A 13,411-nucleotide genomic window follows, 5' to 3' on the forward strand; every position below is an offset into this window, starting at 1 on the left:
TGCCTCCTGGTTTTCGTCTAATTTAACTTTAACTCTTGTTAAATTAAATGTACTGATAAAGTAATTGAACTAATTGTGTAATTGGTCGGCTTTATCTGCAGTCAGATCTCGGCTTTAAAAATACATATTGTTCATGAAAAATATATTTCCAAGAAATCTTGATTTCCCTTAGCTTTCTTAATAAATGTCAGCTTAACGATGTGCAGACACAAGTGGGACTGACACCGTCAAATGTTCAGAATATCATTCTTAGTATTGTACAGACCCATGTGTTAAATTCCTCCTTGAATCTATAGACCTACAGCAGAGGAATTCTGAAATCTAGAGTCTGGTGCACGGTTAATGCTGATGTCTAACCATCTCACCTATTTAAGAGTTGAAAACGTTTTTAAGAAGCAAAGCGTTTAATTAAATGTGCGATAAGCCTAATTAATAAAGAGCTCAGCAGGAATTAAAAATCGCCGACAGAACTGGGATTAGGATAGAAGATTGTACCAAAATGTGAAAATGTCTAACAGGGCCAATTAAAATAAAGGTAAGTTTAATTACTAATTAATAATTTAGGGCAGATTAAGGAGTTAGTCCCTTTCTGTGAAAGCGCAGCGCAAATGTTTGAATGTAATCGACTTGCACTTACAAGACTTTGCTTCGTCTTTCAGTTGCGAGAATACAATACTACAATATGGGAAAGGTCCAGTTTTTCTCAATGTTTTCACAACAGCGGATAGTGATTCCTAAAGTTCTGGAATGCAGATGCATGTAATATGCAACCATTCTAGTGCGGACAGACCATCCTGTACCTAACCACCGACAAATGTAATACCTGCGGGAAACTGATCTTTAACACGCAGTAGAATAAATGGATTATCTATATCCTTGCCTGTGCTGAGCATGAAGACCTGCAGAAATGACTGGAATCAGAGCCACTAACAAATGAGGAAGAATTTTAGCATTTACCTTTTTTAAAGTGTATACGATAGTGACTAGTTGGCTTTGAAAAATGCCTTTTACCCAGCAACAGTATGAAAGAACAATTGCAAGTATATTATTTGACTTTTTTTATATTAATGCTACAACCACAGAATGTCTAGAATGCCGCAGAATTTCATACTTTTATATATATATACTTCCTTTTGTCTGTATACAAGGTAAAACTGCTTCTCAAGAAGAACGTGGTCAATTACAAAGAAATGTTTGTCGAGAGGAAAAACAACTCCTTATACGGAAACTTAAATGAGCTTTCCTGTGTGAATTTGCTGTATAAAACTCATTGCATTTATCATCTCGGTGGAGAGGTTACTCACAGATCTGTATGAGAGGTTGCTCACAGATCTGCATGATTATATCCTCCCCATGTACATGAATAAAGGACTCTGCTTGACCACACCTAACTTGAGTGAAGAGTTTTCTTAGACAATTTCTAAACTCTTCTTCGACACAAAGGTATAACATTACCAATATTCCACTATACCCTTGGCCAACAACCATTTCAATAGTGCTTCACTAAAACCATCTGGTATGAATAATCAGACTTGGACAAACCTGATTAGATTTGGGTGCAGGAGATAGTATTTTAAAGGATACAGGACTTCTTTTCCTGTAAAAGTTGCTTAAATGCTTACCTACAGTACTAGTACAGTAACAGCAAAAGACAGGTTTTGTTTACCTTTAAAAGTCTCAGAATTATTTCAGTAATGAGATGGGCTGGTTTTAAGTACTAGTCCCACTACATAAATGTATAGCTCTCCATAATTAATCAATGTTGACTAAAAAGCATGAATAAATATGGGTGTCAATACATTTGATATGACCTAAAGTCATGTGCTAATGTATGCTTGATTGCATTAGAATTATTGACACATTGCTGTTAGCAAAGGCCTTTGTGACAAAAAGATTTTCTTTTACATCTGTGCAAGTTATCTCCAGCTATCGTCGCAGGTAGATAGATCAGCATGCAGAGTGATGGATTGATTGAGGGAAAAAAGGAACGCGCCAGAGACCAAGGCCTTCATCCTATCTATCACAGACAATGATCGCTACAGAGGATGCACAGAATCTTTGAGGGTTATAGAAACCGGCAGACACACAGATGAATTAGAATGGATGCACAGTAACAGGGAAACAGAAAATGGACAGATGGGAATCGAGTGAAATGTGTTAAAAAGCCCCGAGCATCAGGCCTCGCAACAGAAACACAGAAATAAATGTAGCAAAGCACAGTAGTAGATCTTTATTGACAGAGAGCAAAGAGTCAAGGCTGATACGCAAACCGACTAAACTACTCAGAAATCTAACAGCTGCGACAAGTGTAAAATTCTCGGTGCAGTTTGCTTATGCATCGTACCATGCAGAAGTTTGTGAACACGATCGTTAAATGTATGCGCACAAATATTTACGTACTGCATTTAAGATTCAGAGAACATTGTATATTAGGAGGCTGATTAATATTAGCTATATAATCAACTATCTAATTCAATCATGCTGATTCTTTCAAATTTATAGCAGCAGTTCAATCCATTTAACACTGAAGGGATACTTCCTGGTTGCTTGCTTGTGAATGTCATCTCATCTCTTATATGAGCTATAGAAAGCCCTGGCTTAGGAGACAGAAAGATGAATGTATAAACTAATAAACGGAAGGACATATATTGACAGGAGGCAGTGAGATATATGTACAGTTTTGTCCAGGCACATAGGAGTCTGTTGAGGCACAGAGATAAGTTATCCATCGCTGTCAGTACTCTTATTGCCAGGCCATTCTGTCAATGAATCAGTCAGGGAAAAAAGACAGAGAGGGGTGAAGGAGAGAAAGACAACTGGATCCATACATTCCCTCTCATGCTCACACATTTTAATGAGTGGACACAACCCCACAAACCCACGATCTTTTGTTGCTGGACTAGTTTGAACAAGGGATCACCAGTGTTGCCATACCTAAAAGCTGCCCCCAAATTAAATTCATAAAGGAGATTCATCACCTCTTCTTTTGCATGATTTCATTTTTGCACAGTACATCCCCATCTAGTTTGGAATCGCCTAGCGTGGCTTCATGTCCCATGTCAAGGTGAAGACTGCCGGTTCCACACAGGGATAATGCAATTGGGCAAACAGACTGTTCTGTCCTGTCCTCCTATCAGAGGTATTCAACTCTGGACATGCTTCGAGCTCTGCAGTGATCTACAGGAGGGTTAGCTGCCAATTGGATGACGACCACATTGCGCAGTGATGTCACCACAAGCCTGCAGGCACCTGGGAAGTTGAAGAGGTGGCAATCTCCCCAAATACAAGCAGACTCATCCCACCCTTGCTCTAGCAGCACCAGTTCAATAATGTATCACCTTCTGGGGAAACCCTTTCACAGCTAGTGACTGACAGGTCCCAAACATGAACCCATGACCTCTGCCTCCAATTGCTCAACCTGCACACAGAGTGAGAGCCTTTGCCAGTTACAGGTTGCAGGAGCCCAGGAATCACCTCCTTGGCAACCAAGAAAGAATGATCATTTCCTGGATACCCCCAATCAAACTTGATGGATTGAACCAGAATTTCAGACTCTCGACATAACAGAGGATGGGTTTCCATGAATTGGATGCAAGAAAGCTCTCAGAAACTGGGTTATTTATTTGCAGCTAGTATTGGAAGTAAGAACTAATCCCCTCTTTAAGGCTTGTTAATAAAGTCCATGCTCTACCGAAAATACAAGACCAGAGTAAAGAACTATTGTTCCACTTTAAAGATGAATCTGCACTCTGCCCTGTCTGATGTACATTTCTGTTACTTTTCCTTATTAGACGGAGAGGAATAGTAACTGGGTTTGTGCAAGTAAATATTCAACAACAAAACAGAACCTCAGTTTTTTATAGCAGGTTAAACTGACACCTTGTCTCATTTACTGAAAGATAGCACTATAATACCCCACAACGGGACATGTATGACAGAGTCAGCTTTTTTCTTTTTCATTAAAAGAGAGCGAAGCCAGAACACGGTTTAGTCTTGCCGAAGTCTCCTGAGAGAGAAGCTGATTTTTCTAGCTTCACTTTTTAATGAGTCCAGTGTTCTGCCTGGATGAGGCCAACAACAGCAAATGAGCCGATTTATAGACACAAACAAACATTGCAAACTGGATCCAGGAGATTCCTCCACTGGTTTTAAAATATTTTTCCGCACGATCTTACCACCCTTTAAAGGCTGACTACACAGCCTTGAATCTTTTAGATTCGGGCGGCAGTAATGCATTTTTTTGTGGTCATCTGCTGCTCTCGCTGTCCCTGACTGGACGGATAATCATCATTGATAACATCTGGCGCAAATTTAAACGCCACGGACCATCTGCGCAGACCAGCTATTGGTATCTCAGGTGGGAGAGGAGCTGATAGAAGACCTGACAGGTGCAGGCAGACGAATTCCAAGCGGGTATAGTCAGCCGTCCCAGATTTCCCATGGGATGACGTGTTACCCGGGGTCCCGTCACCTCTCCCTTTCCCAAGCCCATTTCCCACGACCGGGTGGAGTTTCGGCTCTCTCATCACTGTCAACACCTGTCAGAGAGTGTCTGCCACGCTTTCGACACTGTGGGAGCGAACCTGGAGCCGCAGAACAGCAGCTCCATTAAACATCAAGAGGGATGATTTTGTTCTCACTCAACTGTGATTTCTGGCCAAAGAAGAAACAAGCCTGCAAGAACTCGAGCACAAATGGAAGATGAACCCCATTCATCAAGGACTTTGGAATTGCACTGACACCACTACACTGTATGTCACTGCAACACGCAGATATACATTTCCCAGTCCCACAGGGCATCGAACTGCCCTGTTTTGTGGTGCTTACTAACTGATATTTTCCAGAACAATGAGAAGCTTAAGTTGTGTTGATACGCCCGGATCAAATTAGCAGCGGTTCACCCTTCCAGCTCGGGGCTTGGCTGCTGCCAACGGGACTGCTGTGCCGTGATTTCATTCAAAAGCAGGGCAGAGCACTCGACACAAAAGCCGCGCGCTCCCTGTATCCTCTTTTCCCCTCCCGCCCGAGCAATCGGGAGCAATACACCGCGAGCCAAGCGAACAAGCCCTAGCTCCTCTGCAAAACTCCGGGTGGGTTACCCTGGCACCAGTGACAGACAAACCTGAAAGCAGCAGGAAACTAACCAGAATGGCCCCCCAACGTAGGGCGCCCACAAGTTGGGGCACCGGGCGCCGTTCGCGTGACGTGCAGATGCCAAACGCTCGCTGCACGGAGGAATGCATTGCTAGGTAAGGCAGACGCATGTGTGTGGGCGACATCCAACTTCTCCGTGCCACGGAGAAGGTGGGTGGCGCGGTTTCAGTGAGTTTGAGTGGCCGTCTACAAGTAGGGCTGCGAGATTCCAGCCCGGGTCTGTGCACGGTTGTCCACAGCAAATGGCCCACTCCCCCCCCCCCCCCCATCGACCCCACAGCCTCTCTCGGGCGGGCCAGCCCGAGCTGGCCCCGAGCGGTGCTCCTCTTACCTGCACCTGCATGAACGATCCCCGGTAGAAGCAGCAGGCAGCTGCGGAGATGGCACTCCACAGGCTGCACCTCTCCGTCATGGTTCCCGGTGGGGGGGGTTCTCTTCGGGTGCGCGAGGTGGGGTGGGGGGTGGGGGGTAGGGTCTCGGGGGAGGGGGGGGGGGGGGAGGCGTTCAGAGCTAGCGTCCTCCCCGAATAATCCACCTCTGGTCCTCTTTCGCGGCTTAAAATCCCCTGCACATCCCTTCCGACGGCCGGCGAAGGCAACGGGCTGCTCCTGCTGCTGCTGCTGCTGCCACTGCTCGTGCCTCTGCTGTCATCACAGCTGAGATCTTTGATTCCCCCCACTCCCTCGCTCTCTCGCTCGTGCTCTCACTCGCTCTCTCTCTCTTTGCTTCACAGGGGCTGGGATGAGGATTACCTCATCTTTTTCTGATGAAAGGGAGGGGAGGGGGAGAGGAGGGGGAGAGATGCTCTAGGAGGCAATGGTGGTCCACTGTTTAGTAAAAACGAGTCCCCTCCCACAACCCGCCCCCTCCCCCTCGTTGCCCAGGGCTCCTCCGGCAAGACAATGCTGAGAGGCTCCAGAGCCAGTTTGGGAGGGAGGAAAGGGGGTGGGGGACGGTGAGAGAAAGAGATAGGTGTGCTGCCTAAGGTTTCAGCACCTTTCCGGGAGCAATCCGTCTTTTCTCCCCTGGCTCGGAAGTTAGTGAAGCACGGGCAGGGTAGGGGCAGTGATGGCTGGGGGGTGGTGTGGCGTGTGTATGAGAGAGGGGAGAGCGTGTGTATATGCACGCTGCGAGGAACGCAGACGTGAGTGTGCGTCTTTCTCCGTGCTTGTATGCCACAGACACAGAGGGAACGCGATCCAAAAACAGACGCCCCCCTGGCCCTCGAAACACAGGCCAAAATGTTAAAGCCTGGAGCAATGCCGACGTGCTACCGCCTCTTCCACTTGCAGTGGCTGTCCACAGTGTTTGCTCCTGATCACAGCCCTCTCCATAGCCTTGAAGCCAGGGGGCGTTTTAAGAAAGCTCTTATAGTGGTTAAATGCTTGCTTGCTGTTCGGAAGGTCCGAGGTTCGATTCCTGATAAGTCGCGCATTTAAGGAGTGCTGAACACAAGCGTCCCCAAGACTGGGCGATATCACCTTCCATCTTGAAAATGGAGATTTCATCTTTGTTAAGAAATATCCGGGAAAGGGATATTTGTTCACTTAAGATGTAAATAAACCCTTCTTCTTTGCCGAACACCCGGAAAGACACCGCTAGGCACTCTTGTTTTTAAAGACGGCATCTTTAAAAATAAACTGTAAAAGCAGAATTTTAAGCAACTGGTCTGGGGGTTTGGGCTTCTCCTGTAAACATCCTTTGTTTTGTTTTGATTCTGCTTTCCTTGCGGTGTCCATTTTTAGCAGCGCAGGAAACGTGAACCAATTTCTCATTTGATTAAAAAAAACTACCGAAGCACGAAAGTTCTACGCACATCTGAAGGAAGAAAACAGTGGAGACACTGACCCCAGATTTTCAGTAGGTCTCCTTCAAAACCCTAACAGACTACGAGACATGTAAGTCACAATAAACTTGTGTATGTCCAGATTTAGAAGTGATTCACGAATGAGCAACAAAATAAAGCAGGCCAGATGAACTGCATGCTTACTGAAGGCTATTGATAGATAAAACTTCCCACAACTGAATAGAATAAAACTATTTGCAGAAAATAGCATGTCACACATTTAAACATCCTGGATCCTTCTTCTGTCCTTTTGTTATTTTCCCAACCCCAGTCTGGGCTTTTTATTCCTGAATGTGACGGTCAGAGCTCATTTTGGGCACCAGCACAGGAGCAGAAGCTAAATTATTCAGCTGCAATGATAAGATCAGCCAAGCCATCATTAAACAGTGCCGATACATGGGCCTTCATATGGAAGAAATGCTTTAGAGCGGCCTTATTTTATAAAACTTTAATGGAGAACTCTGAAGTGCATTTGAACTACATTCTGTGAGTATTGGCTGATCCTGGACAAAAACGCATTGCTTCGCCCCCTGAGATCTGGAAAGCAGCTGGTAGCAGGCCAGTGGTGTCTAAAACGTCCACACCCCACCACTTAATGTCGCCACGCATGGCCGGTTTTCTCCCTGTGCACATGGGCTACCCTGGAATCAGCCAATCGCGTGCACAGCCCCACACCTGCCTCGGATTTGCAGCACGAGCTGAGCAAACAGACAACCTGCTCTCTCCCAGCCACCCTGTCTGGGTGCCCTCCCTCTCATTTGTAGGGACGAGAGACACCACAGGAGGCCAAAGCAGAAGATAAATCGAGCTGCCTGTGTCACTGCATCTCAATGATAAGGACTTCAGTACGTCGTCACTTCACTGACTAGGTTGTCCATAGGCAACGGATTCTATTCCAGCTATACAGCTAAATTCAGACTGATGGAGACAGGTTTTTTCTATTCCCACGAACACAAATGAGAGGAAATCAGATCCTCAATTAGCTTAACTAGTCATTTAACATGAAGAGCCAATGCTTTGCTTCTGCTCCTCCTGCACCACCCATTAATTCCCAATAATTCATTGACGTTCCTAAATATCCATTTATCTTGGAGGTTAAAATTGTGTTACAATGGCGCATGCGGTTTGCAAATACATTTTGCCAGTGAAAGCAGGTGGCCTGTCCTAAAGAGCTGAGGGTTTTGTCAAAGCCTCATTTATTTGGCTGCCATATTTATCCCAACAGACCTACATTTACAGTACAACAGCAGTGTCTCAACTGGTATTTCTACCTACAGCCTTCTGTCATGAGGCCAGAACCTTACCCACTGGGTTGACAACATGTAGCCTTGAAATTGAAGCGTAGATACATGCCTGTCTCCGCCCATGAAAATTTACAAAAAACGTTCTTGGGACATTAGAATTCCAACAGTTCCTGAAACCTTTATTTACTCACACCTCACGTTTATCAAAAACATATCTAAATCTGCACACAGAGACAACATTTTCCCAGTCCACTCAGGAACTTCTATTGGTCATTTGACTTTTGTTAGCCTTGATATGTTGTTTGCCTATTGACTCCAAAGACAACATCCAAAGGAATCAGACTGTTGCAGAAGGACCAAGTTGTTATCTTCTCCAAGGAGAGAGAAAGAGATGATCTGATTTAGGAACTCAACCACATATTTGTTTCGCATGCTTCGTTCTAAAACACGATCCAAAAAAATAATATTTCTGGCCAGGAAATTTCCAAGACAAGAGCAGCCAGGTATATAATCTCGGGCTCAGAGGAACGTCAAACAGAAATTCAATCTCTCTCAAATTGGAAAGGGTATTATGCTGCCGATAGCTCTGAAATGAGGATTACGTCACTCGTTAGACAGAAAAAAACCACACACCTCATGACCTTCTGTACAACTCAAACAATATAAGGAAGCTGCCTTTTGAAATACGGCAGTGTGCAAATGAGCGCTCTATTGCATTTTAAATACCCATACGCGTAATAATGATGATAGGGTTTGTAAAAAAATAAATTGTGAATAAGCCAATCTGTAGCTGAGTGGTATTAGGAATTTGCAGCAGCTGGGTAACATTTCCATGTGTGTCGGTGCTAGAAACAGAGAAGCTGCAGAGAGCTTTTTAAGGATGTAATATAGATTAGCTCCGCTGCTGAGAACTGAAGCCAGAGCAATATAATCAATACTAGACAGGAGGGGAGAATGTCGCAGTTAAGTGATGAGATGAGGCTGCTCCTCTCTCGCTCTCCGGCTCCGACCGCCCAGCACAACACTACTGCGTTCCTGTCTCCATCCCTTCACCTCCTTCTTTTTGGGATCTTTCCGTCTGTCGTTTGCCATCCCGCTGGTCCTCTGCCCCCTCTCCCACCCACCCACCTCCTCCTCCTCCTCCTCGCTGCCGACACCCACTCTTGCTCTCCTCCTGCCTGCCTGCAATTAAAAATTAATTATGCCATCAGTTGTCCTGAAGGCAGCTTTAAAACCCAAAACTAATAGAAAAACAAAACAGTTTCATGGATTAGCACCAGGCAGCGAGGTGGATAATGAGGGGTTTCGGGCAATCCATAGGCAATTTGTCACAGTTATCTTCCTTGGAGTTCCCTTTCCTCCAAACAAACACTGACCTCCTGTTGCCCCAGAACCTTTCCCCCGATTATCTTTCTTCTTTCACTCTATCTTCACACTCTAATCCTCGGCTTTTTTTCTTTTAGCAACGAGGGGAAAAATGCCAGACCCAGCTTGAGCCCCAATTCCAACGTGGGCTGTGGTCGGCTCGGGTCAAGTCGGGAAATGGCGGCTGTCCCAGAGGCCCTGCTCTAAGGCTGCTGGGAGTTTGAATGGCGTACCAGGCCTCGGGCATCCTTCTGAGACAGAGGTCCTGACTCCCAGGGCGTTTATGGAAAAGAGTAGGAGTGTAACCCTGGCATCCTGGCCAAATTTCCCATTGGCCCTTACCCATCATGGCCTCCTAATAATCCCATTCTCTAAACTGGCTGCATCACTCTCCTCCCCACTGAGAGCTGGTGTTTGGGGAGCGTACTGGTGCACTATGGCTGCCGTCACATCATCCAGGTGGGGCTGCACTTTGGTGGCAGTAGTGGGATTCCCCATTACCTTTGCACTTTGAGTGGAGTGTCCAGAAAAGCGCTATACTGTATAAGTGTAAGCAATTCTTATTATCATTCTGCGTTGTGGATCTTGACTCTAACTGTGCGGGACAGCCTCCGGGATGAGAAAGTAAAAACGTGTTGATGGAGGCAGCGTCGGGATTGCGTGCCTCAAAAAATGTATCCATGTAGGAGCATCGTGGGCTGGAAGAGGCGGAGAAACACTGACACAGCTACAAGAACCCAGGCCTCAGGCATCCTTCTGAGACAGAGGTCCTGACTCCCAGGGCGTTTATGGAAAAGAGTAGGAGTGTAACCCCGGCGTCCTGGCCAAATTTCCCATTGGCCCTTACCAATCATGGCCTCCTAATAATCCCCATCTATGAATTGACTACATTACTCTGCTCTCCTCCCCACTGAGAGCTGGTGTGTGGGGAGCGTTCTGGCGCACTATGGCTGCCGTCGCATCATCCAGGTGGGGCTGCACATTGGTGGTGGTGGAGGGGATCCCCATTACCTGTAAAGCGCTTTGAGTGGAGTGTCCAGAAAAAGCGCTATATAAGTGTAAGCAATTATTATTATTATTATTATTACAAGAGGTGTGTCCCTGCTGGTTGTTACCAGTCCCAGCCCCCTCCAATCTGAAAAGTACGCGTGTAGTGTAAACAGTAAGAGGCTTCAGTCCGATTCTTTCGGCTTCTTCACTCCTTATTCCAGTTCCACTCATTTTCAGGAAACTTTCCACCTTGCTTTGGCCTGGTAGTGCCTCGGCAGCATCCGAGACAAGCGAAACAAGCCGGAAAACACAAGAACACAGCGGGTAGGGGCAAGATGAAAGGCAGAGGTTCACCCTTGCTTATTTTCTCTCTTTAATCACAGGTAATGGTGGCGGGGTGTTTTTGCTCTGCCTCTGAATTTTCTCTCACTTTTCTCGCTCCTACCTCCTCCCCCCCCCCACTCCAACACTCACACTTCTCACACAGCAGCTGGGTCCTCAGCCTCTTAATCCCTTGGGCTCCCCCAGCTCGCTGTGTCGTAATTAATGTTTGCTGAGGAAGCAGTCAGCTGTCCACAAGCCGCTGGTTAATTATCGCCAAATAAACCCGCCCCCACTGTCCCCACCATGCAAATCTAGGTCAGCTCTTGCTCAACCCCTTTTTCTCCCCGGAAAAGAAACAGAAGGCTAACAGGGAACACCCCCCCCCCCCAAATCCTGTTCCTCAGCCCCTCCCCCACTGGACCCCAGTCTGCAGTCCAGCAAAGTACGTAGGAATGTAGAACAGAGATCCCCGCCCCTCCTTCCTTCAAACTGAGTCCAACTCTCTGATCACCACGCCTGGCAACAACAACACCAGACGCCTCCTGCCACCTGCTCTCTCAGTGCCCCACTTTCCGCAGAGCTGTTCCCTTCGATAAGGACGCTGGGAGCCGTCAACGCCGGCGCACTGCACGAAACCGGGGGAACTCGGGAGCAGCGCAGGGAATTTCACAGAGTTGTGTTTTTTTGCCCTTCCAGCAGATGTGTAATAGCCAGCAGCCGTATCGCCCTGCGGCTCTCAACTGGCTACCCACTGACGCTCAGCAGGTGGGAGCCTGGGCAGCACCTGGATGGGAGACCTCCTGGGAAAGCTAAGGTTGCTGCTGGGAGAGGTGTTAGTGGGACCAGCAGGGGGCGCTCTCACCCTGCGGTTTGTGTGGGTCCTAATGCCCCAGTATAGTGACGGGGACACTATACTGTAGTGGGCGCCGTCTTTCGGATGAGACGTTAAACCGAGGTCCTGACTCTCAGTGGTCATTAAAGATCCCCGGGTGTTTCTTGAGAAGAGTAGGGAGTTATCCCAGTGGCCAGGCCTAAATTCCCCCCTGGGCCTTTACCGTGGCCTCCAGATTGTCTCCATATATGATCGGTTTGCACTGGCCCTGTGATGGACTGGCGTCCTGTCCAGGGTGTACCCTGCCTTGGGCTCGTTGCTTGCTGGGTAGGTTCCGGCTTCCTGTGACACCGTACGGTACAAAGCGGTTTGGTAAATGGCATGACATATATGTAATAATCATAAGAATGTCAAAAGAAATTTAAATGACGCAAAAAGAGCTGTCTTGATTCAGAAACGGTCTACTCTTTCACTGCTTTACTGGATGGCCTTAGCTTCAGCCTTTCCCAGACAATCGAGCTTTCCAAACTCCTGGCCCCGTCTTCTCTGTAAAAGCTAGTTGAGTCATTTGCCCGTGATGCAAAACCTGACTTTAAAGCAACTACCTTTTGTAAAAAAACAACATCGTTTTTTTTTTCTGTCACCATGCGTCATCGTGTTTAAAAATCCATTTTAAAATATACTGGGGAACTAGAAAAGTCCTGTCGTGTTCTTTTTCGCAGTGAGAAAAGGTGAAAGATTAAGGACAGAAGCTTAAGGTTTTTGGATATTGTAAACACAGCTGGCCACTGTATTAGACCTTACTGGTTTGGTTTGGAAGTTAAGAGCAGGGTGAGGCAAGGTTTGTCAATACTGCCCATCCAGAAGCTCCATCTCCCACGATAAACCTTGACAAACAAAGGCAGGGGGTTAATGTGCTCTGACACAGGCAGCACCAGAAGCCTTGTAGAGCCGAACAACCTGTCTATCAAAAGCCCACCCAGGTGACTCCTTTCCCTGCCACTGGCTCACAGAGTAGAGGGTGCAAAAAGTCACAGCGCAGTTCAGCAAAGGTGTTTAGAAGGGGTTGCTACATATGCATTAGAATCTAATACAAGAATGTTTTCACACTTAATAATAATAATAATTGCTTACACTTATATAGCGCTTTTATGGACACTCCACTCAAAGCGCTTTACAGGTCATGGGGAATCCCACTACCACCACCAGTGTGCAGCCCCACCTGGATGATGCGACGGCAGCCATAGTGCGCCAGAACGCTCCCCACACACCAGCTCTCAGTGGGGAGGAGAGCAGAGTGATGGAGCCAATTCATAGAGGGGGATTATTAGGAGGCCATGATTGGTAAGGGCCAATGGGAAATTTGGCCAGGACGCCGGGGTTACACCCCTACTCTTTTCGAGAAACGTCCTGGGATTTTTAATGACCACAGAGAGTCAGGACCTCGGTTTTACGTCTCATCCGAAGGACGGCGCCTGTTTTACAGTATAGTGTCCCTGTCGCTATACTGGGGCATTAGGACCCACATAGACCGCAGGGTGAGCGCCCCCTGCTGGCCCCACTAACACCTCTTCCAGCAGCAACCTTAGTTTTTCCCTCCAACACCACCAATGTGCAGCATCCACCTGGATGATGTGACGGCAACCATACTATCAT

General features: G+C 46.8%; 1 protein-coding gene across 4 annotated transcripts in view; it reads right to left on the reverse strand.

Moving 5' to 3' along the window:
- Positions 1-13,411, reverse strand: part of LOC148643916 (SH2 domain-containing protein 3C-like) — an 80,913-nt gene that overhangs the window by 35,897 nt on the left and 31,605 nt on the right. The window contains exon 1 of one of the 4 annotated variants that reach the window (XM_088615437.1): positions 5,486-5,615. The exons of the other annotated variants lie outside the window; for them this stretch is intronic. Coding sequence (XP_088471563.1) covers positions 5,486-5,566 — 81 coding nt within the window. The 5' untranslated portion in view covers positions 5,567-5,615. Of the gene's footprint in view, positions 1-5,485; positions 5,616-13,411 lie in introns of those variants that run through there. 4 annotated transcript variants of the gene reach the window in all.

Source organism: Lepisosteus platostomus, chromosome 21, assembly GCF_059453375.1.
Source record: "Lepisosteus platostomus isolate fLepPlt1 chromosome 21, fLepPlt1.hap1, whole genome shotgun sequence".
In the NCBI taxonomy this organism is placed as follows: domain Eukaryota; kingdom Metazoa; phylum Chordata; class Actinopteri; order Semionotiformes; family Lepisosteidae; genus Lepisosteus; species Lepisosteus platostomus.